This window comes from Antennarius striatus, chromosome 8, assembly GCF_040054535.1.
Source record: "Antennarius striatus isolate MH-2024 chromosome 8, ASM4005453v1, whole genome shotgun sequence".
NCBI lineage: Eukaryota > Metazoa > Chordata > Actinopteri > Lophiiformes > Antennariidae > Antennarius > Antennarius striatus.
In genome coordinates this window covers 8,728,249-8,755,000 of record NC_090783.1, presented here as the reverse complement: position 1 = coordinate 8,755,000, position 26,752 = coordinate 8,728,249, and the positions used below count along the sequence as shown (strand labels likewise).

At 38.6% G+C, this 26,752-nt stretch overlaps 1 protein-coding gene across 3 annotated transcripts in view; it reads left to right on the top strand.

The window, feature by feature from the left end:
• ndst3 (N-deacetylase/N-sulfotransferase (heparan glucosaminyl) 3) overlaps window positions 1-25,623 on the top strand; it is a 42,977-nt gene extending 17,354 nt beyond the window's left edge. For 2 of the 3 annotated variants that reach the window (XM_068321614.1, XM_068321615.1), the window contains exons 6-15: window positions 5,550-5,678; window positions 14,476-14,658; window positions 15,226-15,322; window positions 16,370-16,493; window positions 17,026-17,200; window positions 17,492-17,662; window positions 18,379-18,488; window positions 21,491-21,593; window positions 23,432-23,542; window positions 24,646-25,623. In XM_068321614.1, the coding sequence (XP_068177715.1) occupies window positions 5,550-5,678; window positions 14,476-14,658; window positions 15,226-15,322; window positions 16,370-16,493; window positions 17,026-17,200; window positions 17,492-17,662; window positions 18,379-18,488; window positions 21,491-21,593; window positions 23,432-23,542; window positions 24,646-24,690 (1,248 nt within the window). In that variant the 3' untranslated portion in view covers window positions 24,691-25,623. Of the gene's footprint in view, window positions 1-5,549; window positions 5,679-14,475; window positions 14,659-15,225; window positions 15,323-16,369; window positions 16,494-17,025; window positions 17,201-17,491; window positions 17,663-18,378; window positions 18,489-21,490; window positions 21,594-23,431; window positions 23,543-24,640 lie in introns of all 3 variants that reach the window. The other variant, XM_068321616.1, reaches the window with a different exon arrangement.
• Window positions 25,624-26,752: the final 1,129 nt, after the last annotated feature.

Below are 26,752 nucleotides of genomic sequence, written 5' to 3'. Positions count from 1 at the left end.
ATCATAATATGTTTTTGTTCAAGCAAGAGCTAGATGAATAGTAAATTGTGTGCTGATTGTTTCTTGTGGCCTTAAACAGAAAATTAATGATGCTCTTCTTTGTGATACCTTTGAGTGTGCACACATATGTGTGTGTCTGTGATATGTATTTTTCAAACTAATCTCGCCACAGTGTGTTTATCTTCATGTTAATGGATTCCCAGTACAACTATCATAGAGAGCTTTGCTTTAGGTATGATTGTAACGTTGTATATTTCAGTATGTGCAGGATTTGCATCATAGAATAAGGATTTCAAAGGGACATACACTTACACTTTCTTTTCTCTAATAAAAAAATCAGTCAGTTATTGTTTGAGACAATACAATAAAATCTTGTACCCCATTCCACCTTTGCAAGTTATCTTGACACAGCCCTGTTCCTCCTCCTCCTCTGCCTCATCCTCATTATTATTCCCCTGTCAGTCAGGGTCTTTGTTAAAGTACACAAGTATTCCTTATTGACAAAAGAACCAATCACATCTGACACCAAAATTATCAGTCAACATTGCTGTTCTGTATTTGGTTTCTTGACAAGTTGTTTGAATAATCAGTCATACCAATTTCCAAGTCAGTCCCAGAAGTTTGCTTTTCATTTTTTGACATGATGTCACAGCATTAAAAAAGACAGTCAGTAGTTTGATTCTACTGTATTAAAATACAATAATACAATGACAGTTTGACAGGCTATAATGTGTTATTGAACATTATCAATACTAAACATCAATGAATTACAGAATTAAATAACAAGCCACAGAATAAAGCATACATTCAGTGCAGCATGATAAATTACAAAGTGGGGAATGCAGGAGAAACAACAAAGAATATCGTAGAAGAAAGGAGACAAACATTTGTTTTTCCATGCGAAGAGAAGAGGAAGTAGGGGCTCACGTGAAATTAAATTCCCAGCGAAAATTTGCTCAAGCTCTGCCATCAACCTACTGATATTTGCTTTTGTTTTTGATCTTCCTGTCTTTCAAATAAAACTCAAGACAGCAGTTTTTATTTAATGGTACAATCTTCTTGTTAGAAAGTTTTTGTCTGTGCATTAACAACACATTAGAAAGTGAGCAATGACACATGCAAATCAGACTCAGCTGAAAGCTAATGATCTTTTGTATAATGAGATTTCATCAGCTGAATTTTCCTGGATTCTCAGCTTTGTCAAGAAATTCGCATTGATTAAAACCTCTATCACCGCCAGGCAGAGACACTCCAGATGGGCTGCCCTGCTACAATGCAAACGTTCAATGAAGACACAACATGTTACACAGTTCATCGTGGTATTCTTTAAGGATAATGTGATTAGAAGTTAATTTAATCTCACTACCGACATCACTCCCTAAGCCTTCTTTCTTATTGTTTCATTGTATGACATTATACTAGTTTTGCATTCTAAACACTTACATTTGAAAATGATCTTTGATTCTTTAAACAACCTTATGCTGTGTATAAAACAATGTCACATCAAGGTCTCTTTAGTACCTGTTCCGGTGCTTTCAATCATATCACAAAATCTTTAACAGGAAAATAATTTGTATCCAAATTCTCATTTGGTGATTTGACTGCTTAGAGGAATTCTTGTCAGTGCTGAAAGTTATTCGCATCAAAGATCCAGAATAGAGATACTATTTGACATTTTGAGAGTGAATTCTGGCTCAACTCGTAAGCCAAAAAAGTTTCCAGGACTAAAAAGTCCTAAAATTTCTCAGAAAAACATTGATCCTGCACTTTGCTTGTCTGCCATTCACACTGACAATCTCTCTGAGAAGCGTTTACTGTTGCAGAAGAGTTTTATGTAAATGTCATTTCTCGGAGGCAAGACTAGAGGTTGTGCGTGTTTGTATGTATGCACAATTTTAAATAATTCCACGGCAAAATGGCCTATGAGTTTTCAAGATTCCAATAATTCATCTAGCCTCTGGCTTCTCATAAAGTTACTATGAGACTCACAACCTTCCCATTTTCTTTATCTTTAAAGTTTTTTCACTTCCAATTTTTTTCACAATTTCTGTCGATTAATCTTCTTCCCCTCTGTGTCTCACTCCATCTTTGTTTGCTCTGAGGAGAACAGGAAGTTGTCTTAAGGCTGTAAAATTGGTGTTTGGGTGTCTCTGTCAGCAGATTGAGAGCCACCCACTGGACCCACAATATCAGAACAAATCAGACTGAGATATGGGATTGTGCCTTTTGTATGTGTGTTTCTGTGTGCACAAACATATATACTTGTGTGTGTGCATTTTGTGTATTTCTTTTTAAAATGTACTATATCAGTTTGAGCTATAGCTCTGTGGATAATTGGTTTGGTGAAATAGTGCTGAGTGTCTATAGCTCTGGTGGCCTTCTTTTTCTTCCACTCTTTCCCTCTCAATCTCTCTCTCCTTCTCTCTCCTTCTATCTCTCTCTCTCTCTCTCTCTCTGTCTCTCTCTCTGTGTGTGTGTGTGTGTGTGTGTGTGTGTGTGTGTGTCTGTGTCTGTGTGTTTGTGTGTGTGCGTGCGTGCGTGTGTGTGTGTGCAGTGTTTTATAGATAAACCAATATCTGCGCTTCCAGCCTTTACTCTCTATTTCACAGAGAAGTGCTCCACATGAAGCACACAATAAATATTCTTCTCTTCTCTTCTCTTCTCTTCTCTTCTCTTCTCTTCTCTTCTCTTCTCTTCTCTTCTCTTCTCTTCTCTTCTCTTCTCTTCTCTTCTCTTCTCTTCTCTTCTCTTCTCTTCTCTTCTCTTCTCTTTTCTTCTCTTCTCTTTCAGTTTCATTCATTAGCTATTACACACTTAATTCAACACTGTATCCCTTGTTTAAAGCTTTTAAACATCTTATTTAAATTTAAATGAACTCACATTGCTCTCATGGTGGACACTTGAAGGCTATTATTTCAGCCAAGTTACGAAGTCTTTAGGATTACTATGATGTCACAATACTTACCAACTGCTGAAATAAATTTCTTGAAATACATTTCAGCAATACATTTTCTAAAAGCCTTAAACACAAATCCAAACTATATTTAAAAATTCCAGAGTTTTCTATCAAAACGAAACCGTCATGTGAAAAGCACTAATCCAATTTAAATAATACACACTGCAAGTAAAATTATATTTACCACCACAGAGCACTCAATAGATATTCTGTACAACAGCTGAATAAATTTAAGGACCATTCTCGGTCTTTGGCCTCTTCGTCATCCCCTTCCATCTTGTCCACCACCTCTGTTTTGTGTAAAAGATGACAATTGTGTTGGAATTGTGTTCACGATTTTGCAACAAAAGTGTATATCTTGTTAACTGTCTTAAGTAACCGCGAATGTGCTTAACATTTAGCACAAAATAGCAGATGAGTTTTGCAAATCATGTCTGAGTACGTGAACAATGGTTAAGTTTGGCAGAGTATTTGACCACTTTGAGTTTAGGTCACAAACAAATCAGATAATGGGGCTTAATATTTTAGTGATAGAGAAAAACTGGAAAGTATAAATCAATAAACTAGACCGCTGCTGTTGGATCTACTGTAGCTGCCAGTTAAATCTTGTTCAGCTACATACATGTAGCAGTTACTAGTAGAGATTAAGAGAGTTTGGGAAATTAAGTGTACATAATTACAAGTATGGAACTGCAGGCATAGTGTTGAGGTGTTCATGTTAGTTCCTTTGTGACCACTAATGTACAGTGTTTCTGTTTGGTAAAGGAAATTCTTTATTATCTCATCCCACTTCAGTAAACAGAAAAACACTAAAAAGACTCAGGTGGGAGGGAAAAAATGAAATTGAACAATATTGTGAAAGATTTTATATCACCAGTGCAAATCAATGTCCGACATTATACACCTGCATGAAAATGAGGTCTCTATGGCTGTGGTGAGGTAATCTGGGCTTGACAGCTCCTCCAGACTCTTGGCTACAGAACAGCAGTAAATGGTGTGCCGCAGGGGTTTTTTTTGTTTTGTTTTCTCTTTTTTTTTGTCCAATGATGGAATCAGAGCTGCACTGTGACAATACAAAAAAACCGTCCTCAATCATAACCTCACTGAGGTAAAAGCATTCTTTGAACTCCACTAGCCAGAGAAATTCTAAGAAAAGCAGTGAAGGATTTGTGATCATCACAAGCTTTTTGACTTGTCCCGAGGGAACATGATGGCACTCACAAACTCATCCAGTCTACGTTGACCTGAAAATAGCACATTTGCTGAAATTAGATATACTGTACATCACCGGGACTGTATTTTGTCTGAGTACATTATCAATTTTTAAACAAGTTAGTTGTTGATCACTGAGAACTAAAATGTTTGCTTTTTTCTAATATGTTCTATGAAGTTTTATTGGGAATGAATACTGAAATGCAGCCCTGGCTCAGCAAAGTGAAACAGATGAGGGTGGGATATGGTAATTACTAAATCCTTTCATGCACAAATTGTTAAGAATTGAGGGGGGTGTTTTGCTTCATGGTTATTTACCACTGATCAAATGTGAATATGTGCAGAAGAGCAGTGCTCGCCAAAACTAATTTAAAGGAAAAGAGTATAGTGAGAGCACTACTGTGGACATCATCCCATTTACCTTATTTTATACACTAAATAATTACTTAAATAAAAGATTTTTTTTTCTTAAAAATATATCACCTTTACTTAAATGCTTGTAAATGTAGTAGAAGGAAATGATGAGTATTTGATTACATGTGATCTGGTCAGCCTCATTTGCCGATGATATATTTAGCACTTAGCAGAAAAGTCACATGTTTGTGGAAAATTTGAAAAACCAGTGATGTGTCACCGAACATTAACAATGTCACAACACCTCTGAATGCAGCTGCAGTGACAGGAGCATTCGCACGTATGAATGTGGCACCTACTGAACAATGAATTTGTCATTACACACTAATCCTAAACAACAAATTAACAAGTTTCTGTAGAATTCTTGTCTGCCTTCTGTAGAGATTTTCAAGTACAGACCAACCTCTTGCGTTAGGTGGCATCATGACTTGCCAACAGTGTTTCACGCTTATTTTTGGACCTAGCAATTTGACTTTGTGTTTAACTTACAAGTAAGGTTTCAAAGTAAAGGATCCCTTTTCAAAATAAAGGATTAAAATTTTGTTAAGTAAAATGACAATACGTATATTTAATATTAAAAACCATTAGAAACATTAGAAACCATTAGAAATATTAGAAACGTGAACCATTTCAGAACCAAAGACTGGAGGAATGTGTTTTTTAAGCCGTGAAACGCACCAGTTAAGAAGTAGACACACAAACAGATTACCAGATACAGCTGGTGGTAGTTAACATCACTGCTGCCTTAATGTGTATTTTGCGCTTTATTTAAATGTTTTATTGCTCCCAATTTCCATTGCACATAAAATATTAAATAGTGTAATAATAGAGTTTTGTATTTTTAATTACTGATGATCAGATTTCCCGCACTTGGCTAATTAACTGTTTGTTTCTTTGCATCTGATTATACTAATGAATCTGAAGTTATTAACAAGTCCACTTTCCATTTGTCTGTGTGAGTGTGTAGGTTCTCCCTCGTCAGACTTGTGGCTTGTTTACTCACACTATCTACTATAAGGAATACCCTGGTGGACCTAAAGAACTGGACAAAAGCATCCGTGGAGGAGAGCTGTTTCTGACTGTGTTACTCAATCCAGTGAGTCAGACAAACTGTACACATTCACACAAACATAAGATCAAACACACACTCTTGCACATGTAAATGGACACAAGTGAGGAACAGGTAGGACTGTTCCATTTTGAGTCCTCCACCTTAAAGTGCCATCAGTTGACTTGCCTGCTTTCCCTTTAAAGGTATCTTTCTCTCTGTCTTGTTCATTATTTTCCATTTTCACTTTGTGTGTGTGTGTGTGTGTGTGCGTGTGCGTGCGTGCGCGTGTGCGTGCGTGCGTGTGCGTGCGTGTGAGAGAGGGTGTGTGTTTTTTTTAATGTGTGAGGTTATGTGTGTGTGTGTACACGTGTCAGTCTGTCTGTCTCATTTCTTGCGGGGGGGTTGCTTCTCGCAGTGAAGCTGTGTTCATCTCCCCACTTTAAATTAGGTCTCACCACAGGAGGGTGTATGTGTGTGTGTGGGGGTACGGTGGGTAAGGATGGGTTGCCCATATACACACAAACCTGCTCATCTTCCCACTCTCACTCACCCCTGCTGTGTATGTCAGCTAAACTCTATTCTGCTTTGAATTAAGGAACAGAATTAGGTTTCTGGTGGCAGTAAAGATCCTCATTCCCGCTCACATGCTCACAAGTACATGCAGGCGAGCAGCTAAGGGAATTTCCCTGGAATTATCCCAGACCTGTCTCTTTGATACAACACATGTGCACACACAAGCAAACACAACGTTCTATTCTATTCTATTCTATTCTATTTTATTCTATTCTATTCTATTCTATTCTATTCTATTCTATTCTATTCTATTCTATTATTTGATCTTTTCCCTGACATCTTTCTCTTTTATCTCTAATTTCTGTCAATGTGTCATTTTGTTTTTGCAATTTCATGCTGTTTTATTCATTCAGATGTTTTTCATCCATTCTGTCTTCTGTGTCAACATACGTCAGTAAAACTTATTTATCTACTCTGAACTGACAGGTGAAATAACAAAATGGGTTTGTATCCAGTTCTGAATAACTGTTTTCTTTTCTTCATATCCTTGCATCTAATTTGTATATGTAAAATAACGCTGGAGAAGAAGACTTTTATTAAATGCACTTTACATGTCTTCATGCACGGACAATGGTTTGATTAATTTCGGACACAGAACTAAGCGGTTGGTTTGAAATGAGAAAAAATAAAATTGTTTCATAAGTAAAGAAGGTAGAGTGATTTTGAAGAGAGTGCTTTTTGAGTGAAGTGAAGATTATCTTGGGTGCCTTTTTATATGAGGTTGAGAAGGAGACACATTGGATTCCAGAAACTTTCCAGGGGTGGATTGCAATTACAAACATGTTCAGGAGGAATGGAATTTAAATCTCAGACTTGTGTTAGTAAAATTTGCATTAGCTCTTCTCTCCCTCTGTAAGGCGTTTCCTCTACAAGTTATCACAAGTTGGTTGCAGTGTGCCCTTTGGTTCATAAAATCACATTTAAGAACTCCAAAAGGAGCTTCTTATATGATGACTAAGCACCTTCAGAACAAACTCCTACTCCTTGAGCTCATGGTACAAAACCATCCGATAAATTTCCCAAATGCTCCATGTACTTTTGAGTCAGTTTATAGCATAAGAGTGATTGCAGTTTGTCAGTAAATGATTACATGTATATAACAGGATTTGAATGTAGCTAACAAATGTTTTACTGTAATACTATTTATGAAATGAACAACAATTTTATACTGTTGCGAAAATCCTTTGATGCCTGCTTGATGCGAAGCTTTTTCACAGATCAGCATTGAACTATAGAGGTACCATGCAAGGCATGCTACCCCTATAGACGTTCCCTGCTCAACAGTGCACACATCAACAGTGCATTTTGCGTGCAGGAGCTGTGCATCAACCGATCTCTGCAGCACCATCTTTCATTATCACGCAGTCATGAATTTTCTCTCAATCCTATACCTTTAATCAAACTGGATTGACAAATTCAGCATGTTACTTGGATCTGGGTCAGTCTTCAATATTTGGTAGATACTATCGAGATCGCCTTTTGTTTTTGTCTGGCAAATATAGAAATTATTAATGAAGTTTAAAATATAAATCTTGTCATTTGTATAGGCCATCATTGGCAAGAAATCATCAAGTTCATTAATGTTTGTTTGTTCATTAAGTTTTTCATTTTCATTTTAATAGTATAATGCAAAAATAACATTTAACATTAATTATTTCATTCATCTTCTTGAACAGAGGGTTGTAAATATCTCGTTTTCACCCGGTTATCCAGCATATGGGTCAGCTGACTTCGGGGGAGAGAAGGGGTATGCACTGGATGAGAAGCCAGCTCTTCAGAGTCCATTTAACAATAATAAGTAAAAATATTTTTTACTCAGTTTTCATATCTGGCTTACAAAATGGAATTTCTCTAAAACACATAAAAAATGGTCGAAGCAGAAGAATCAGCAGCAGCAGCAGCAGCAGCAGCAGCAACAACAACAACAACAATAACAATAATAATAATCACCCGCAAGTTAGCTGGGTTCGGCTTCAGCAACCCCTGTGACCCACCAAAAGTGGGGGAGAAAATAAATGAATGAATAATAATAATAGTAATTTTTTTAACCTAAATTCACAAGGAACAGACAAGCTGAAGTTTTTTTCCAATTGTATGCTGGGCTTGGGAACTGTTTGTATGTGTGTGTGTGTGTGTGTGTGTGTGTCTGTGTGTGTGTGCGTGCGTGCGTGCGTGCGTGCGTGTGTGTAAAGGCCAGAGGACCTGACATGATTTCCCTCTCATCACCAGTGATGTCATCACAACGTGAGCTCACAAACCAAGAGGGAAGTCTCTTCACGCCCACTGCCCCTCTCTAACTCTCACATTTTCTCTTTGAAAGCCAGAAACACACAGGGGATAATTACATTTTTCCCTCTGTTTCCACAATCTTTTGTCCCTTTCTTATTGCCTCCATTTAATCATCAGTGTAATAAGAGATGAAACTGTCTTCTTGTTTTATCTATTAATGAGGAGACCTTTTAAACATAAAAGCATTTTAAGCACCAAATAAGAGCTGTCTGCAATTACGTAGTTCTTACACACTCACACGCACGCCTGCACATGCACGCACACACACACACATGCACACAGATATAATCCCTCTTGTATTTCCTTTTGCAGATTCAAAGGCTTTCTTGTGTGTGTTTGTTTACATTTTAAATGTGATCAATATTGTTCTGTGCCTCACTGTTTTAGGGCCCTTCGGGGTTTCTATTGTTGATGATCTGCACATTGGTAACATTGTCACTTCCCATTTAATGACATTAAATTACATTTTGACTGTGAGCGCACATGCATTTGTGTATGTGTGTGTGTGTGTGTGTGTGTGTGTGTGTGTGTGTGTGTGTGTGTGTGTGTGTGTGTGTGTGTGTGTGTGTGTGTGTGTGTGTGTGTGTGTGTGTGTGTGTATGCACGTGGATGGGTTTTGATACTATTTCATCAGTGTAGCTGCATCAAAAATCATTGAGCTTCCCGTCTTGCATAAGCTCGACCATCGATTGCACGACCTACACTCTGCAAACAGCCAATAGGGCACAAGTCATTCCCCAATAAATGGCCAGAGTGGTGGTGAGGCAGGAGATGTGTTGTGGAGCTCTGGGTGGGGTGGGGGGTGTAGAGGGATGAGATGAGGAGGGTGAGAAGGTGGCAGACAGATTGAGATTTAATTTTCAGGTCACGGCATCTTGTGTCACTTGAGAGTCCAGACACATACAGAGAGGAAACGATGTAATGGCACACAAACACTAAAAGACAAACACACACTAGTGTGTATGTTTGTGTGGCAGCATCCAAGCATCTGTGTATGTTTTCATAAATGTGTGTCTAGCTGACATAAGCAGAGCCGGAGACATATATCAGGGCTGGCATTTAGCGCTTAGCTCTGCCACTAAGCATATTAGCCAAACACCAAATATCAGCACAATCTGCCTCCCTCCCAGCTTGCTATTTTACGCAACCCCCTATTCCTCATGCTCTGTCTGCTGTCCAAGGCTCTGGTGGCCTTTTTGTCTCTCTCCATCTCCTTTTTTCTTTATTTCTTTTTACATTTTTGGTCCCATTTCCACTACTTTCTTCTTCTTTGCAGTCTTGTTGATTGTTGACTTTGGCAGCTCATCGACACAAACACAGGCTTTCCAATGCACAAATATACACACAAACACACACATTCAATCATACATAACCTTACTAAGCTTCAATCCAAACAGGAGGAGAAATTACAATGGGAGAGAAAAGTACTTTAAGGCAGTGAGATCAAAAAGGCCAGATGATCCCGACTGGAGCGATCAGAAAAACCATGAATTGAAATCATGTGCTGAATTGATGTGCAGCTTCAGTTATACACTGATAGAGATAGAGACAAAGACTTGGAATATGCAAGATGAAGAAAGACAGGAGAATGGGAGATAGGATGGTGAAGAAGAGAAAGAAAGAAGCCAAGAGGGGTGCAGCCTAGGTTTCTATTTAGTAGCAATAACAATTCAATCAGGGAGAAATATATGTGGAACTAAGTTGTCTGTAATGGGAAACAGGCTGGCAGCACAGGTAAGGAAAGAAGAAGCATCAGGATAGATAGATAGATAGATAGATAGATAGATAGATAGATAGATAGATAGATAGATAGATAGATAGATAGATAGATAGATAGATAGATAGATAGATAGATAGATAGATAGATAGATAGATAGATTGATAGAGAGAGAGGGATAGAGAGAGAGAGAGAGAGAGAGAGAGAGAGAGACAGACAGACAGACAGACAGACAGAAAAAATCCATGCTCAAAAAAACAACCAATTTCTTGGTGCTGCCATGTTCGTGGGGATTGGATCTTGTCATCAACTGAAATACATAACTAGTAGTTTTCATAATCTTTCCAGACATGACATTTGCGTGTGTATGTGTCTGTGTGTATGTGTGTGTGTGCGTGTTTGCTGTTGGTAAGCTTCTGAGTGTTCATACGAGCATGGATTTTGAAGAACATTGCTCCATGTTGGACTGACATGCCTCATCAGAGCATCTAGGTCAGCATGAGAGCCGAGCGAAGACGGGGAAAAGAAACATGGAGTGACATTTTTTAGCAAAAGAGAGTGTGTGTGAGGAAGACATTAAAATGATGACAGATGAGGGAGGAAATTATGTGATGTCGGAGCAACCAGTAGAAAAGACAAGGGGCAGGGATTCAAACAGGGAGGCTCTGGGGTCGGTTTTATTCTTTTCATATTTATATTTCAATCTCAGACGAGCTCCAAGTATGATTTAAGCCCAATTCTAGTCTTAAATTATTCACACGTTAAAAGATTCGCAAGGGACTCAGTGAATTACAATATTAAAAAAATGAAATGTACCATGTAGATGCAAAGAAACCAGTTATATGGTTCAGTTAATTGAATTCTAAGTCATAGCAACATCTTTGCCACATTGGTTGGAGTTTTACACTGTGTCTCTAAAGTAGCTTTTTTTAATTCACCCTGAACTGCCAAGGTTACTTTCTCTGTGATTCCCCATCTCTCTGTACTTCAATTTTTCTTTTTTCTGCAGTTCTCCGATTACAAACACCAATCATCTTCTTTTCCTCTTTGTTTAATTTTGCAGCCAGTGCTTAAGACCATAATGAATGCTACCCTGTTCAATAACAATCCTCTCTCTCTCCCTCACTCTCTCTCAATTTTGCGCTCACACACACACGCGCACGCACACGCGCACGCACACACGCACACACACACACACACACACACACACACACACACACACACACACACACACACACACACCAAAAACACTTGCAGAATACCACATCCATTAGAAATCACTTGATAATGAGTAGTTTATGTGTAGTCGGGGACAGGGCCAGTGGACCAGTAGCGAACCAGCCCCCTGAAGTAGCCATATCCTGTCACTCATATGTATGCATGTGTGTATGTGTATATGTATGTATGTATGTATGTATGTATGTATGTATGTATGTATGTATGTATGTATGTATGTATGTATGTATGTATGTATGTATGTATGTATGTATGTATGTATGTATGTATGTATTCATTCATTCATTCATTCACTCACTCACTCACTCACTCACTCACTCACTCACTCACTCACTCACTCACTCACTTACCATCCATCCATTCATTCATTCATTCATTCATTCATCAAACTTGTTTTGTGACTATAGTAAAGGAATGCTGTGTTTATGTCATGTGGGATTTCCTGCTAGTGTATGACTTTTGATGCAGCATGGCTGCTATTGAGAATCCCATTCATCAGAGGTGAGTACACATTATTACTGTATGTGACAAAGCACTACAGAGGCTGGAAAACAGTAATTTTTATGCGATTTCAACAGGAAAACTGAACAGGTTATGGAGATTCAATCCTCCACAAAAGCGTCAAAGGAAGCCACAATTCCCCAATTTAGTGTGTTGTAACCCCAGAAAGAGAATTATTGAATTTAAGATTGACAGTTATCCAAATTCTCTTCATAAGTTTTCATCATAGAGTAGAAGCTAAGCCCCCCTCCCCCAGCGTGCCACCTCCATGTATTTGTTTTTTTTCCCTTGGCCATATTTGTGATTTCATAGCTTCCAACTGGAGAGCGTGTCATCACTCTGGCACTGCACTCTGGCACTGTCTTTGGCTGGTGCCCCAATTTCCTTTAGAAAATATTTTAATTCAATAATATCACATTTGTATTTTTTAACTTCATAGTGCTATTAAAAACAGCTATAAAGACCTACAATGGCAATTATTCAAGTAGGCTGTGGATATAGTAATGCCTGTCTCTGGGTGAAACATTTCACATCTGCTGATTTTTGATATTTTTAATCTACGATTAATTAAAACTCAGTAAATTTTTAAGCCAAATGAGAGAGGATCTTGGAAAACTACCTGCAATTTTAAACTCTCTGGACCTTTTTGGACATCTGGGCCACCAGTGCTTACAGTGCTGATAGTGCAAAAGACAAGATTATAAAAAATTCTTAAAATTCTTCCTGCTTAAACGGTTGAATATACTATAATACTATATTATAGTATATTCAACAGTTTACTTGTTTATTCGCTCATTCTGGGGGAAAGATGAACTGGTGTGGTCGTGTCATTTTAGTTGTTAAATGTATTATATGTGTTATAAATGTACCCCCTTTAAAATTCAATCAATATGAAAATGAAGAATTTTAATATCCTCAAATTTACTGGTTATACAATGTGTTTTTCAAGCTGTAGTAAAGTTTATAAAGAACATAAAGAACATAAATCACTTTTTGAGCACTTTGTCATCTTGAAAACAAGCACAAATCAATGCATAAGGCAGAGGTGGGAGACTGAAATATTTAATGAGGTCTCATTCATTTAGGAATGTCTGTATTCTACATTTATCAGTTCAAACTGCCTTTTGGTCTTTGGGGATTTTAAAATTTTTATTTTTATAATTTTGTTATCTTCTTAGTTTTCGTGAATATTATTTCAGTCGTTTTTTCTAATTGGACTGACAATTTGAAAATTATGTTACTCGTGCAAATACACACATTTCAATTATTGAATAAATTTTTCTGGAAAAACCTGTAAGTTAAAATTTTACACATTTCTAAATATAAGTGTTTGGCCTTTGTGTATTGAAGAAGGAAGTTGTGCCTTGGTGGTGAGTTCCATATATTTCTCAAACAGATTGATGTGAGGTAAGAAAGGCTGCGCGGTGCACTGTTGTTTTGTTTTGTTTGGCGTAAGTTCGTGCAAGTGGTTGTGCTGGCATAGAAAAAAGGCACGAAACTATCAGGAATTATACAAAGATGTAATCAAAAAATGACTGACATGTCTATCCTTGACCCTCTCTCTTCTCTTTCAGTTGTATTCTCTGTCATAAAAGTCAGATATGTTTGAACCACATCATTTGTGTTTCTCTTTCTCACTCCCATAGTTTCTCTCTCACAGTTACGCACTTTCCTCTTATAGTATTTTGGGGGCGATCAGTATTCTGAAGAGCTTTCCAGGTCAGCCGAACGCTGATACATCAAACCCTGACAATGTGTCGCTTTGTATCTGTGGCAACCTTCAGCGCTGAAGAGGAACACTGATAGTGTCCTGTCCCCAGGAATTTCACGCTTTGCGCTTGTTTGTTCAAGAGTTTCTACATTCATATGGATTTCCCCAAATGTACTGACACCCAATCCACACACGGTCGCAGACACACACAGACACAGACATGCTCACATCTTCCAAATAATTCATATCGTAATGGCTGATGTTACTGTTTCATCCAGACTCTTCACATTTCCAAGCTCCCTCCAGTCACAAAAGAAGCAAGAGTCAGTGTGTGTTAGTGTGTGTGTGTGTTGCAGCTACCCGAGCTTGTCTCTTTGATCAGCCTGTAAAAGCACTGAGGCTTGGACAGATAGCTTGGACCAACACACGATTGCTCCTTCCTTCCCTTTGAGCCTCTCCCTCTCCCTCACACACATTAGCTGCCATGAACACACCTAAAACACACTCCAAACACTTCCTCTTGCATAGCTGCATCTCTCCCATCACCCCCTGGCTATGAGGAGCATTGTGCTGCCACCTTTATCTGTCTGAAGCGGTGATTATATCTGTTTCGGTTTCACTTTTCAGACTTGAGACTGTATTTTGGAGAAAGTTAACCTGTAATCCTGCATAGAAAAGTTTACTTTGGGAAATCATAGCAAATAATTATAACCAACAGACAGCTGCTTCATCAAAGACTTTAAAATCCTCACATATGGAAAAAACTATATACTGTATATAGATACCTCTGAATTGTTTCTATTTCCCCCCCCTAGATCAGCATATTCATGACCCACCTATCAAACTATGGCAACGACCGTCTGGGTCTTTATACATTCGTTCATTTGGCCTCCTTCCTTCGTTCGTGGACAAACCTGAAACTTCATACACTCCCACCACTGCAGCTTGCACACAAGTACTTCCAACTCTTTCCCGAACAAAGAAACCCACTCTGGCAGGTGCGTATGTGTGGGTACTTGCTAGGAAGAAAAGGCTTTTGTGTCTCTGCATTTGTCTTTATATTTTTCCTGAGCTTTTCTTTGCTGAGATTCTTATTGTGAAGACCCAAAAATATTTAGGAATAAAACAGACTGTTTGAGATGTATGATGTAAATTTGAGTCATTTTTTGTTTTGTACTTTACAAATTATGTTGATTTAGTTGGAGTAGATTTTCCAGATTGATAGTTTTGTCTTAATAGTCTGCCAAAGAAGACAAGATGCAATATTTATTACCGAGTATTGAACATGATTTAGTATAACAATTATATTTTCTCGTGATTCATGAATTTCTTCTGTCTAGACAATGAAATCCTAAGTTAAGTAGTTTTTATTTGAAAATGTGTATGTGTGCTTGTTTGATTTTGAGATGTCTATAAGCTCATGGGATATTTTCTGTACATTTTTTGCACATTTTTTGAATACATAACAACAATAACTTCATTGTGTCATTCAATTGATCCTATGCACTGGTTTCACGGGTACTGTGCTATTTGAGGCAATATATCTTTTATGTCTGCATCTGCAGAATCCATGTGATGACAAACGGCACAAGGACATTTGGTCTAAAGAAAAAACCTGCGACAGGTTACCCAAGTTCATGGTCATAGGACCACAGAAAACAGGTGAGCTACATACACTCTGACAAGTAACAAAGAGACTGTGTGCTTAGGTGTCTAATTGTTCAACATCAGAGCCCATTTATTTAGTGCTACTTACTCCTTTGGTCTATTCAGGAGAAGAACAAAGAGGAAGCTTTTACCTCCTGTATTACACCTGCATAGACGCATTTGCTTTCAATACATCGACGTACTTGTATGTTTTCAAAGAAGTGTGGTAAAAAAAAAAAAGAATGTAGTTGCTAGCCTGTGATTAATTGTGATTATTTTTAAATGTTACAATTAGAATATACTTATTTGGAGTTTTGTGGTGCTATTCTAAAAATAGTTCATAGACATTTGCATGCACTATGGGAAAGAGTGCTACGCTTTACAAACCTAACTTCAGTTTTATCTAAATTTCTAATTTATTTAAATTGGCTTTTTTAAAATGAAGTGCTATTCAACTCACCTCTGTAATCTGTGATGGAATTCTTACAGGAATTCAAGGTCAGACACGGCCATTTAATTAAAATGTGTTAAACAAACAAACATTTTAAGAATTTCTGCCTAATAATGAATATTAACGATAGCTCAGGTCAAATGATTTTTATTCTTCTGGATGTTCTTCGTGTGATATCAGGAATTCTAATTGCTGTTGTTTAGTGTTGGAACAAAGGTGATAGTTTTTTGCTACTGAGAGGAGCACTGACTTATAGCACCAGAATCCCCTGTCAAATGCTTAAAAAAAAAAGAAAAATTGAGGCGACAGAGGGTGCGGCTGGATCCTCAGTGCTGATTGGCATCAAACGGTTTTGAATCATTTAATGAAGAGGCCTGTGATCTTTGTAGACACACTAACACACATCGTATTCTCAGCAAGATATAAATCTTGTGGAGGGAAATATCATCCAATATGGATCAGTAAATGACAGTTTTTGCAAATACTGATGCCCCCCTGCACACACACGCACACGCACACGCACACGCACACACACACACACACACACACACACGTAACTCTCCATTGAACTGAATTAATGAGCCCGTTATGAATTATGCCCTTTCTTGCAGGAACGACAGCCCTTTATCTCTTCCTTCTCATGCATCCCTCCATCTCTAGTAACTTCCCCAGTCCAAAGACTTATGAGGAGGTCCAGTTCTTCAACACCAATAACTACCACAAAGGAATCGACTGGTGACAAAACATTTTCCTTAATTTTATTGTCTCTCTATTTTTTTTTGTCAGCCAAACTTTAGGTGAAATACAATTTTATAAACTTTTGCATGAAGTTAAGAGACTGTGGGGTGTCTTTCAGAGATCAATGACACGGAAAGCAGTAAAATTGTTTCAACGGCATCTTGAAAGTGATCTTTTCAGCCTGTAAACATGAGCCAACAGACATATGGCTCCCTAAATTGACCCATAAACAAGTTACTTATAGCTGACAGAGACACAGCTGGTACAATCTCCAAAGTCATCCAAAAAACGTCTTCATGAAGCGGTGATCAAATGATATCATCAAGTTTATTTCAGGCTCATTGTTGATGCATAGATTGTGACTGTAACTTAGTGACTTTGCAACTGACTTTGAAAAAGGTGTAAAAAATGTAATAGTTTACACTGTGGGTGGCAGTTTTTTTTAACACTGCTGATTGTTTGAGGTGTCATGAGTGTGTATGGTTATATTTATATTTCTTCTCAATGTTCCGTGTTTCTGTTGCCTCAGGTACATGGAGTTTTTTCCTGTGCCTTCTAATGTTACAACAGACTTCCTCTTTGAGAAGAGTGCTAACTACTTCCCCTCAGAGGAGTCCCCACGGCGAGCTGCTGCCCTGCTGCCTAAGGCCAAGATCATCACCCTTCTCATTAACCCCTCTGACAGAGCCTATAGCTGGTATCAAGTAAGCACAAACACACACAATATATTATATTGCCCATGCACTATTTTTAACTTAGTTTTGACACATGACATTTTCATCGCTATTGATTTTAATCGAGTTCTTTATCCAACCACGTGTGTGTGCAATCTGCTTTGTCGCTGTGAGTATAGAGACAATGAGTCAGATTTCACTATATGTCTCGATTTGGGAAATGTCATGAGATCCTGAAATCTGCTGCTTAAGTGGATTGAATTAATGAGACATTAATGCCAACATCGTGCCAGGTCATCTATTATGTCATTGTTTTTCCAGCATCAGAGAGCTCATGAGGACCATGCAGCTCTGCAGTTCACATTTTATGATGTCATCAGTGCGAGACCAGGAGCACCAGCAGAACTTCGCTCCCTCCAGAGCCGCTGTCTCATCCCCGGGCTCTACTCCACACATCTTGAGAGGTGGCTCACTTACTACCCCGCTAACCAGGTAGGCACGGGTGCAGAATAATGAACTGTTAAGTAGAGTATTGCCAAATACTTTTACACAAAGCCCTGCATCTGTTTTGTCAGGTGAGGTCACTATTATAGATTTCATTCAGACAACTCAGAATTTTGAAATCCTTAGTGTTGAAGCCTAAGCTTCAGCTTATCACTTCATGCAGAGATGTTTACATAGATATATTGGTAAGTCATGAGCATGTTTCTAGAACGCCTTTAACCAGAGCCTACAGATGGAAGCTGGGTCTGAAAGTACAAATTCATGCTGGGGCAGGAGCAGCATTGACAGATCGGGGAGATCAGAAATTGTTTCAGCTCATGGGAGTGTGTTTGATGTGTGTTACAACTGAGGAGATTGAGGCACATCATGTGCACGTCATTGCCGTGGATACTTGCTGTTCACAGCGGTGCAGCAATTGTTGTTATACACACACACAGACACACATACACACACGCACGCGCACACACACACACACACACACACACACATACACACACTCACAGGTACATACACACTCTCTGCCTTTTTGAAATGTCATCATTTTTGTATTTAAACTGGAGATATATTCAATAACACTTTACACAAGTGGATCAGGCTTCATTAATAGAGCTGCTTTATTTTTACCCACCAGCCTCAATAATAGCTCTAATGCACAATTCAGTTTTTATTACCTACTGCTACTGACTGAATGTACTTTTGTGTAGGTAATGATCATAGATGGCCATCAGCTGAGAACTGATCCTGCAGCAGTGATGGATGAAGTGCAAAAGTTCCTGGGAGTCACTCCTCACTTCAACTATTCCCAAGCCCTTACGTGAGCTACTATTCTGTCTTTAATCTGTTTGATGCCTGATGTCCTTAGTTATTAGGCGCCTTTTACCTGGTGTGTGCTGTTGGTATAAATTATGGTACAGATTTCAGCAGTAGTAAGACTCTAAATACAAATGTGTGTGAAGCCTGACATCTACTGGTGAGCAGGAGAACATCCATCTATCCATTCGTTTTCTGTACCCGCTTTTGTCTGCTGTTGTGGGACGCAGGGAGCTGCAGCCTATGCTAGCCGACTCGGGGTGTGAGGCAGGGGACACTCCGGGCACAACGCCAGTGCACCATGGAGCCACACGCAGACTCAAACACTCACACCTATGGGCAATTTCATAGTGGGCAATTCACATGAAGCACATGTTTTTGGAGGTGGGAGGAAGCCGGGGAACCTGGAGAGATAAATATAAATATGCCAGATAAATATTGTTACTTTTAGTCTTGTATCAAATGTCTTCACTAGTTTTCATATTTGGATGACATTTAATTGACTAAATATTTGGGCATTTTATGTAGTTTAAGTTTGAGAAAAATCTGAGATGGTTTGGCTCCAAATGGCTGAATTGCCAACTCACCTGATGTCAGAGGAACACAGCAGGTAGACCTGTATCCAGGTCAGAGGACCGAAGTTATGTCATAACTATTGAGGGGGGTTTTCTGGCCTTGCTGAGCCACAGAGTATCTCACCAGTTTTTGGGTTCTTGGAAGGCAGTGTACTGGACCACAAGAGGCCAGAATTCTATCTCAGTTAGCAGAGAACAAGGACAAAACTACTGCACACACCATCCATCCATTCATCCATTTTATTGTAAAAAGCGGCATAGACAAGATGACTTTGCAGGCGGGGAGCCACATGAAAGACAAATAACCATGAGTGCACAGATTCACACCTACGGTCAATTTAGAACTTATCAAGTCACCTAAGCTGCAAAGACTCAAGAACGTTTCTGCTGTGAGGCTACAGAGCTACCCACGTCCCCACCATGCTTTCACATACACCATCCAATGAATTAAATATTTAGTTTGTAGGCACAGAAAATAATATTTTGTCATTGTGAGGATAACTATACATAACAGACAGAAAGTTTTGATCTTATAATCTCTATTTTGGTCTCTTATGTTTTCATCAGCAACATTGAATCTCAGTTGGCCACATGTAGACCTTCATGTTGATGTCATCTCATCATTTTCTTATTTTTGCTGTTTTTGTTTATTGTTTACAAAAATAAAAGGCTCAAAAAGACACAATCAGTTGTACCTCCCATGTCTTCACATATCATTGTGTGTAACTTGTTGGAAAGGATGCCCTAAATATTTTTTGCATGGCAAAAAAAAAGTTGTAATCCAGTAATTGTCTTTATTCTCTTGGTGCTCTGCTTAATTCCTTCTCTTTTTATATATCATGCATGTGAGTTCACTTGGAATTGTAAGGTGTTCATTATATTCTTATATTCTTAAGCAGTGCTCATCAAAGTGGAATTGGCCTGAGAGCCCTCAAATATCCATAGAATTTGTAGCTTAGACTGAAAAGTGTTTGTCTTGGATCACGAGCCTACATGCATACAAATAATTTGCAAAGAGATGTATTTTGACAGAATAATAAGGAAGCTGTGTGTGTGTGTAGGTGTGTGTGTGTGTGTGTGTGCGTGCGTGCGTGCGTGCGTGCGTGCGTGCGTCCGTGCGTGTGTGTGTGTGTGTCAGTTCGTGCAAGTGCAACTTTTGGATGACGACTGAGCAACACAAAAGCCTAATCTTTTCTTTCTCCTCATTCTTTTGACATGGCAGCAGACTGACAGATCCTCAACACTGTGCCATATTTATTTAATCCCCCTCTCCTTTCTTCCTCCTGTCTTGTCAGAGAAAAACTGAGGGAGAACCGCTCATTTTTTATCTTTTATGCACCCACTGATGCATGCAGATGAAGAATAATATTTGCATTTTTCAGTCACACCCACATTAGAGCCCATACTCTGATTTCCAACTAGCACTTAAAATATTACTTTTACCCTTTTCTTTGGATGTATTTTGCATGACTCTCCTGCAAAAGTAATACATGCATACACAGATATGTGCACAGAAACAATCTAAATATACAGATATGTGAATCTATAAATCTGAAACCACATAGTCTATTTAAGATGGTCCTCCATACATAGGGTCCAGTAGACTCTGGTCTGTTCTAATAATAGAAGCAGGATCTTTTTTGTGTGTGCTTCTGTGTGTTTCTGAAATTTTCAGTTATAGATATTTCTCTTTGCAAGTTATGTTTACTCTGTCTTCCCTTTTCCATCACAAAGCAGTAATAACCATCTGATTAGAAGATGAGTTTGTTTCATAAAATGTTGTATTGGATAGAGTCTCACTCAAGATGAGAAACATCGCATTAAAGATTATTCACATGCAATTTAGAATGAATGTATAAAGCATTAAATATTCACATAGAAGTAACGATATCTGGGGAGTTTGTGGTTACCCACCAGGGCTCTTGAAAATTTACTTCTGTACTCACATTGACTCAGCTGTATTCAAAAGTTTCTACACAAGATGAACTAAAACCATAAAATAAAATGATCCCATTTGTATTTAGATTATAAAAGAATCAGAATTGAAAGAATAGTCTACTATTGGTTTAATATCGCACTAACTACCAGTAATTCAGTAATCATGACCAGCGGATTATGGAATCAACAAGCCAGTCGTGGCTACCTGTTGTCTGTATTGAAAAAGAAATAGAGTGCAAGAAATACACAAGTGACAAGGAGATGGATGGTGATAAAAGAAGATAGTGTGAGAGTCGGAGACAGGCAGAGGGTGTGTTCACTGAGTTTATATGTGATGTGTGAGTTAGGTGGCTCTGCATGTTGTTTTGAACTGTTACTTCATGAAAGACGAAGCAATTCAGAGCATAACTCAATTTACTGCTCATTCGATTTCGAGAATTAAGATGTATAATCCTTCTCTCCTCTATCTACATCTCTCTGTTTCCGTTCACAGGTTTGACCCTCAGAAGGGTTTCTGGTGCCAGCTCCTCGAGGGAGGCAAAACTAAATGTCTGGGAAAGAGCAAAGGGAGAAAGTACCCCCCAATGGAGCCAGAGGTGAACTACTGCAATTGAAAGAAATTTAAATTACATAATTTTATATATATATGTGTGTGTGTGTGTGTGTGTGTGTGTGTGTGTGTGTGTGTGTGTGTGTGTGTGTGTGTGTGTGTGTGTGTGCAAGTGCGACTTTTGGATGACAACTAAGTAACACAAAAATCTAATCTTTCCTTTCTCCTTGTCATTCTTTTGAGACGGATACACACACACACACACACACACACACACACACACACACACACACACACACACACACACACACACACACACACACACACACACACATACACACACACAAATATAAAAGCTCACTTGAAAAATTGTCACGCTGTCACCAACTCCACCCACTACCTGTCAATCATGGCGTCCAATCAATCACTGCGCATCTGCCAGAAGGAATCACGTGAACAATATTGCGTAAGGCCTCTACTACGTTAGGAGAAAAAATAACTGTACATGGAGTTCCCAGTTAACATAACTTTAGAGTGTTAACTGTACCAACAATGTTCATGCTTTTGAGCAGAGAGTCCAAACAGCAGGAACGACACAGAAAACGGCAACGAATTCTGAGTGAAACTAGCTGGTTAGCACCAACAGCCTGTCCAGCTATGGTTTCCGTTTGGAATGGGCCTATTGATGTAGTACCCAATTGCTCCTCGGGTATCTGACAAAAGTGCTGTTTAAGTAACTACATACAGTTCTGTTCATGTAGTCTGCTAACAGAACTAACACTTCTCTAAAATTTCTTATCCAGTTGCTTTTTTGACAGGTGTCTTTTCCTCTAAGTTTAGCTCCTTTCCCAATCTGACGATTAGTTAGCTTTCTTTCACCAGTTAGCCTGCTAACATTCATCTACGGCTGGATGGATGGATATATAATGCATTCTACATTACATGTTGAATGAATGTTAGAATGAGAGACAAATAAAGAAGAAAAGCAGCTTCCTGAGCGACAGTGACAGCCCACAGTTTCCTCCATCACTGTGGTAAAATTTCCCACAGGACTCCGCATTGAGGTAGAAGCTGTCAGACAATCAGATCCAGCCAGAAAGTTACAACCTAATTATTATGACTCGAAAGTGACATAAAGCCCTGGAGGGAGTGAATGGGCAGGGGGTGTGGGGCATGGCAAGGGTTTAATGTTTAGGTAGAAAGGTTGAAGTAGAAAATCGAACCCATAAATCTTTGTCATGACAACGGATTCCACAGAGGAGAGACAAGACCTGCAGATAAGGAATCAGACATTGGTACTTTCATAAAAAACACACATAGATTAAATTTGACTTCCCACATGTTTCCACGTACAGTAGTGGTTGAAACCGTGTGTCACCAGCAATTAATATTTATTTGAGTTTACACCTGGGAGCAGAAGCAGAGGCCAGATAAGGAGGGAGGATTTGGTAGGGAACACCAGGGAGCAGAGACAGGAGAGGTGGTGATAGGGGATGCACACAGGAGGGAGGCAGATAAAGGATATCATGCATCCTTCATGTGATTTGTCCCCCTCTCTCATCTCTCTTTTCTTACATCTGTTCATGGCCCTGAAGTCCTTTTGAGGAGAAATAGGATAATCTAAAGATGGTGGTATCATTAATCTCCCTCAACTTCTTGTTGTCCCTCTTCTCCCTTGATGAAATACAAAGAAAAATATAGGAAACTTTCCATTTTATATTCTTTCCAGCCCTTCCTCTTCTCACTTCTCTTGCCTTATCCTCACTTATGCCTCTGTCTCCCCTATCTACTACTTATTGGAAACTGCCTCAGTAACTTGTTTTCCTTTACTATTTGTTTTATTTCCTCACTCTATTTCTTCTATTCCCCTCGTTCTCTCTTCAGGCTCATGCATATCTCTCCAGGTACTACAGGGAAAACAACGTGGAGCTGTCGAAGCTGCTGCATCGCCTCGGGCAGCCGCTTCCCTCATGGCTAAGACAGGAGCTTCAGAAGGTCAGCAGAATTAAACTTTGTGACACTCATTTCACTAGCTTATGAATGCAAGTCAAAAAGTCCTAGTAAAAGCAGATCGGTAGACGGGGGAAAAAATCATAGAGCCTCAGAGTATTTCTTGGCAAGATAGCATTTTGGTACAATTAAAAAATTTAAAACGTTATTTATTAAGCACTTGATGCTGAGCTAGTTTCACAAAGCAAATATGTTGTAAATTTATACCATGTAGGAATAAAATAGCTTCTAATAGATATTTTTTACAGCTTGGCCTCAGTGATTGAGACAAAGACAGAGACCTCACATGATCTAAGGTTATTTTGTGTATTTGAAACAAGACAGTGTAATGTAATGTATGAATATGCTAAATGTAGGTCATTGGTTGAATTTACGTTGTGTAACACAAAAGAAAATCAAATGAAATGGGTGATGATGGTGAGCGGATAACAGGTGCAAGACACTTGAGTGGGTTGCTCTACCAGTCTTATCTTCAGACGACCCCATAACATAAAACAACAGAAGGAGAGACTGTCACAACAACTGCCTTAATTCTGACAAACGGCTCAAGAAAGTCTATCTATTTACCATAAGTCAACAGTCCTTACATGTTTCTCCATTCTGATTGGTGCACAGACATACTGCTTCATCAAAATTGTTGAAGGACTTTGAAACAATGAAACAATGTCTTTAGGGTTTTAAACCCTAAATTATAACAAAGCCACAAACAAAGGCAATTATGTCAAATTATGAGTATGCAACATAAAATACAAAGCAAACACCACTAACATTGACCAGTGAATTGAAAAAAACATCTTCTGAAGGTCAACCTTGAAGTCAGCCGCACAAGGCTTAGTAGTATTAGTTACTGACACCTGTCTCACCTTGATCACAGCAGAGAGATTTGTTTGTGCTGTTCGTGACCGTTCATGAATCAGAGGAGCCACCTGACAAGCCCTCACATTTTTTTCCTGCCCATTCACAGGAATCACAAATGTTTTCTGCTAATTTTTTTGTCAGAATTAAAGTTTATTTTCCCTTCTCCCCTTCCTCTTGTTTGTGTCTCCATCTCCATTCCCTCTGTCTCTTCACCTCTTGCTGAAGGTTAGATAACCTTTGCATCAATGAAGCGAGGCCAAAGGTCAATAGGCTGACGACCAGGAAGTGTCACGCAACACTCTCTGTGGCCTTTAAGTGAACTCTGAGACAAGGACGGGGTTCCCTAGTTTCTCCAGGAGCTTTGACACACTTGTAGGGGAGCAAAGAGTCACAGAAACTTTGGAAAATTAACTCTTGAAGGAATAAATGAACAGAGAAGTGACAGTGTCAGATAACTCTGAATGAGGTTGGACTACAAGGATGAACCAAAAAAGAGCCAGAAAAAAGGTGGACAACAAGAACAAAGCCTGAACACAGTGAACAGTAAACACTTGTGGATCTGCAATGACTTTGATGGTTATTACTATTATTTTGTTTTATTTTCAACTTTGTTTTATGATGCAAGAACAGCGCTGGTCAGCTGTACATTGAATTCAGACAACTTTACTTAATTTCTGTTTGATCGAAAGGCAAAATACACCCAGTGTGTTGTCTTTTTTTTTTTTTTTTTTTTTTTTTTTACAATGAAAGGAAATAAGCAGGGAGGAAATAGATTCTCATTGTTTAGTGAGATATTTTTACTTAGAGATGTGTTAGCCTTGTTCACCCATAGAGATGCCACTTGGGGCTTTTGCCACTATGAAGTGAAAATGACTCACTGAAACTAGATGCTTATTATTTTTCTGTGAAAGGCTGTGCAGAAGAACACTGTGTCCATTCAGCTGAACATCAGCACCAAAGGTTTCAGTGCTGAGGACTGAAGATGGGTTCATTTGTTGGGAGGAGAACTGACCAAGATGAGCCTAACAGAAATGATGTTCAATTCCAAGACCCTTTAAGTACAGTAGATACAATCACAGATAATTACTGTTTCGTAAGTGTCTCATTTATGTCTCAAGTTTCTTTTCCCTTTTTCCTTTTTCAGTACATGTTGAATGCAAATGACCTTAAATGTCAATCACAGAAACCAAAATTAAAGAAATGCATAAGCAGGAGATGTTTTTTATTTTTATTTTTTATGACCGGAAAAAGAAATTAACTATTTCATTCATGCCAATAATTTTATTTATAGCAGATGAACAAAGAATGCAACATCATGGCATGATACAAAATGTAACCGATGCCACACAAACTTGATACAATAGTGAAACACAGATAACATGTCATTTGCATGTCACTCAGGATTATTAATGAATACAAAGATTATGTCTGTAAAGATAATCTTTCAGAATACAGAAAATATACACAACTAGATGAAGGATTACAATTTCGACAACTGGATGACGGATGACTTCAAACACTTGACATGGATATTTCAGACTCATGAAGATACAAGTTAGCTCCAGAAAATCTTCTTGACACAAGAGTAGATGTTCCTGTTAACTGACAATGTATTAGAAAAGAATCAGTATGGCTTGCAGAGCAAAGCAGCATATGTTCCCATCTCCACATGGCTCCTGTTGACACAAGATGTCAATCATAATATGGAGGTGCTGGTTTTGATGGGCTGCAGACAAAGTTTCCAGGTGAAATTAGATTGTATTAGTCCATCTGCAGCTGATCCTTATTTTTATTCTAATTATCTCTGGTAATAAAATATAGGGCAATACAAATAAACCTAGAATTTGATGGAGGGATTGACATTACCAAAGTAATAGGATTTGACATGTAGCCATGACGTTTGTCAGATTTATGCCATTAGAGTTTAAACACCACAGGTTAAACAGGTTGAAAAGATCCGGCTGGAAGACTACACTGAAAGAAAAATCAATTATAACACCCATTATCAGTAAGGCAGGAATAACGGGAGATCACCTTTGTTGACAGTAGTTCCATCCCTGCAGAAGCCTGTTGTGTTTGTGAGGAGCCAGAGCTGACTGTAAACGCATGGAAAGATTTCAGGTATTCTGGTTATGATTCACTTACAGCAGGGTTCAATCTTCAGTGCAACGTGCACAGGAATAGGTAAAAGTGAGACTACCTTGTAGGTTCCTAGCATGCATAAACTTGGACAAGAACACATCACACATAAAAAACATATTGGATTTTATATTAAAGCTGTAATATCTATAATGGTGGTGGTGGGGCATAAATTAAACAGATGGGCTCACAAATGAA